Source organism: Galeopterus variegatus, unplaced genomic scaffold (genome assembly GCF_000696425.1).
Source record: "Galeopterus variegatus unplaced genomic scaffold, G_variegatus-3.0.2 Scaffold10615, whole genome shotgun sequence".
Classification (NCBI taxonomy): Eukaryota; Metazoa; Chordata; class Mammalia; order Dermoptera; family Cynocephalidae; genus Galeopterus; species Galeopterus variegatus.
The window spans coordinates 9,524-12,221 of NW_007736726.1; the positions used below are offsets into that span (position 1 = coordinate 9,524).

The window sequence follows — 2,698 nt, forward strand, 5'->3', positions numbered from 1 at the left end:
AGTCGCGCGCGTCCCTGGGCAGCCAGCGCAGCCGCGTCAGCTTCCTCAAGAGCGACCTCAGCTCGGGCGCCAGCGACGCCGCCTCCACCGCCAGCCTGGGCGAGGGCGCCGACGAGGCCGCGCCCTTCGAGGCGGACATCGACGCCACCACCACCGAGACCTACATGGGCGAATGGAAGAACGACAAGCGCTCGGGCTTCGGCGTGAGCGAGCGCTCCAGCGGCCTCCGCTACGAGGGCGAGTGGCTGGACAACCTGCGCCACGGCTACGGCTGCACCACGCTGCCCGACGGCCACCGCGAGGAGGGCAAGTACCGCCACAACGTGCTGGTCAAGGGCACCAAGCGCCGCGTGCTGCAGCTCAAGAGCAGCAAGGTGCGCCAGAAGGTGGAGCTCAGCGTGGAGGGCGCCCAGCGCGCTGCCGCAATAGCGCGCCAGAAGGCCGAGATCGCCGCCTCCAGGTAGGACCCCGGGTCGGGGCGGACGGAAGGGGTCCTGGGCAGGACAACTTAGCAGGCCCTGTCTCCAAGCCTGTTTGTGCTTCTTTTACCGTCAAGGGTTCCCCCATGGTCTTTAGGGGGTTAACTGTCGGCCCTTCAGGAGATGGTGTCACCTGTTCCGCCATCCATCCATCCATCCATCCTCTTATCCATCCACTCAGTGACTCCAATCCACCCATTCACCCTGTCCCTCCATTCTTTTGACTGTTCCATTCACCCAGCCTTTCTAATATCCAACTGAACAACCATCTCTGCACCTAATCATCCACCCCACCTACCCACCCACTCCACTTTTTAATTAATTAATTAATTTTATTTTATTTTACTTTATTTTATTTATTGAATGAAAATCGATTATACATATTTTGGGGGTTGAACATTGAGATATGTTGATTAAATCAATATTACTAGCATATATATTGTTACAAATCATAATTATTCTTTATGCCCTGTGTCCAACCTCTCTCCTTCCCCCATTCCCTCCCCCTCCCCCCCTCTAATTGCCCTAGATTTCTTCTCTCCTTCTGAACAAATAATGGTTACTCTATTAACTTGTTGTCTAGATGATCTGTCCAATGCTGAGAGATGTGATCAGGTCCCCCAATATTATCAAAGAGCAGATGCTTCTTCTGTCACTCTGAAATGGGTTTTGTGGAAAGAGACGTCCTCTTCTTTTCTTTGTCTCTGCTGGTGACTCTTCTTGTGTGAATGCACCCCAGTGGTTGGTGGACCATCTGCGTGGTGGCTGTGGTGTCTAGCCGCTTTTGCAGCAGCCATGGTTATTGTGGTGGGCCACCCACATGGAGGTGATGTTTTTGGCATGCTCCCTGACACTGGTGGTATGCCTGGTTGTGGGGTGTGTTTGTTCCCCTTCTCCATGCCTCTGGTCCCTGGGCAGGCCCCAAGGCACTGGCGCCCTGTGCCTGGTTGTGGGAGAGCAGTCCAGTCCCCTTCTCCATGTCCTAGGTCCCTAGGCAGGACCTGAGGTACTGGCACAGTGTGCCTGGTTGTGGGTGGAGCGTCCGGTCCCCTTCTCCATGCCTCGGGTACCCAGGTGAGCCCCAAGGTGCTGGCATTTTGTGCCTGGTGTGGGAGGAGGGTCCAGTCCCCTTCGGCATGCCTCTGGGCCAGGCAGGCCCCGAGGTGCTGCCACAGTGTCCCTGGTTGTGGGAGAGAGATCCAGTCCCCTTCTCCTTGCCTTGGGTCCCTGAGTGGGCCCCAAGGTACTGGCGTGGTGTGCCTTGTTGTGGGAGGAGGGTCTGGTTCCTGGCTCCATGCCTTGGGTCACTGGGTGGGACCCAAGGCACTGGCTTGGTGTGCCTGGTTGTGGGAGAGAGGTCCGGTCCCCTTCTCCATGCCCTGGGTCCCTGGGTGGGCTCTGAGGTGCTGGCATGGTGTGCCTGGTTGTGGGAGGGTGGTCTGGTCCACTTCTCCATGCCCCGGGACCATGGGCAGGCCCCAAAGCACTGGCTTGGTGTGCCTGGTTGTGGGAGAGAGGTCCAGTCTCCTTATCCATGCCCCGGGTCCCTGGGTGGGCTCCGAGGTGCTGGCATGTTGTGTCTGGTTGTGGGAGGGTGGTCTAGTCCCCGACTCCATACCCTGGGTCCCTGGGCAGGGCCCAAGGTGCTGGCATGGTGTGCCTAGTTGTGGGAGAGAGGTCCAGTCCCCTTCTCCATGCCTCGGGTCCCCAGGCAGGCCCCAAGGTGCTGGTGTGGTGTGCCTGGTTGTGGGAGGATGGTCCGGTCCCCTTCTCCCTGCCCCGGGACCGTGGGTGGGCCCCGAGGCACTGGCTTGGTGTGCCTGGTTGTGGGAGAGAGGTCCAGTCCCCTTCTCCATGCCTCAGGTTCCTGGGCAGGCCCTGAGGCACTGGTGCAGTGTGCCTGGTTGTGGGAGGGTGGTCTGGTCCCTTTCTCCATTCCCTGGGTCCCTCGGCGGGGCTCAAGGTGCTGGCACAGTGTGCCTGGTTGTGGGAGAGAGGTCCATTCCCCTTCTCCTTGCCTCGGGTCTCTGGGCAGGCCCCAACATGCTGGTGTGGTGTTCGTGGTTGTGGGAGGGTGGTCCGGTCCCCTTCTCCATACCCCAGGACCGTGGGTGGGCACCAAGGTGCTGGCTTGGTGTGCCTGGTTGTGGGAGAGAGGTCCAGTCCCCGACTCCATACCCTGGGTCCTTGGGTGGGCCCCAAGGCGCTGGCTCAGTGTG

At 59.6% G+C, this 2,698-nt stretch overlaps 1 protein-coding gene across 1 annotated transcript in view; it reads left to right on the forward strand.

Annotated features, from left to right (window-relative positions):
• The window catches only part of LOC103610115 (junctophilin-2-like), a 47,190-nt gene that overhangs the window by 1,598 nt on the left and 42,894 nt on the right, over nt 1-2,698 (forward strand). The window contains exon 3 of the mRNA XM_008594350.1: nt 3-460. Coding sequence (XP_008592572.1) covers nt 3-460 — 458 coding nt within the window. The remainder of the gene's footprint in view (nt 1-2; nt 461-2,698) is intronic.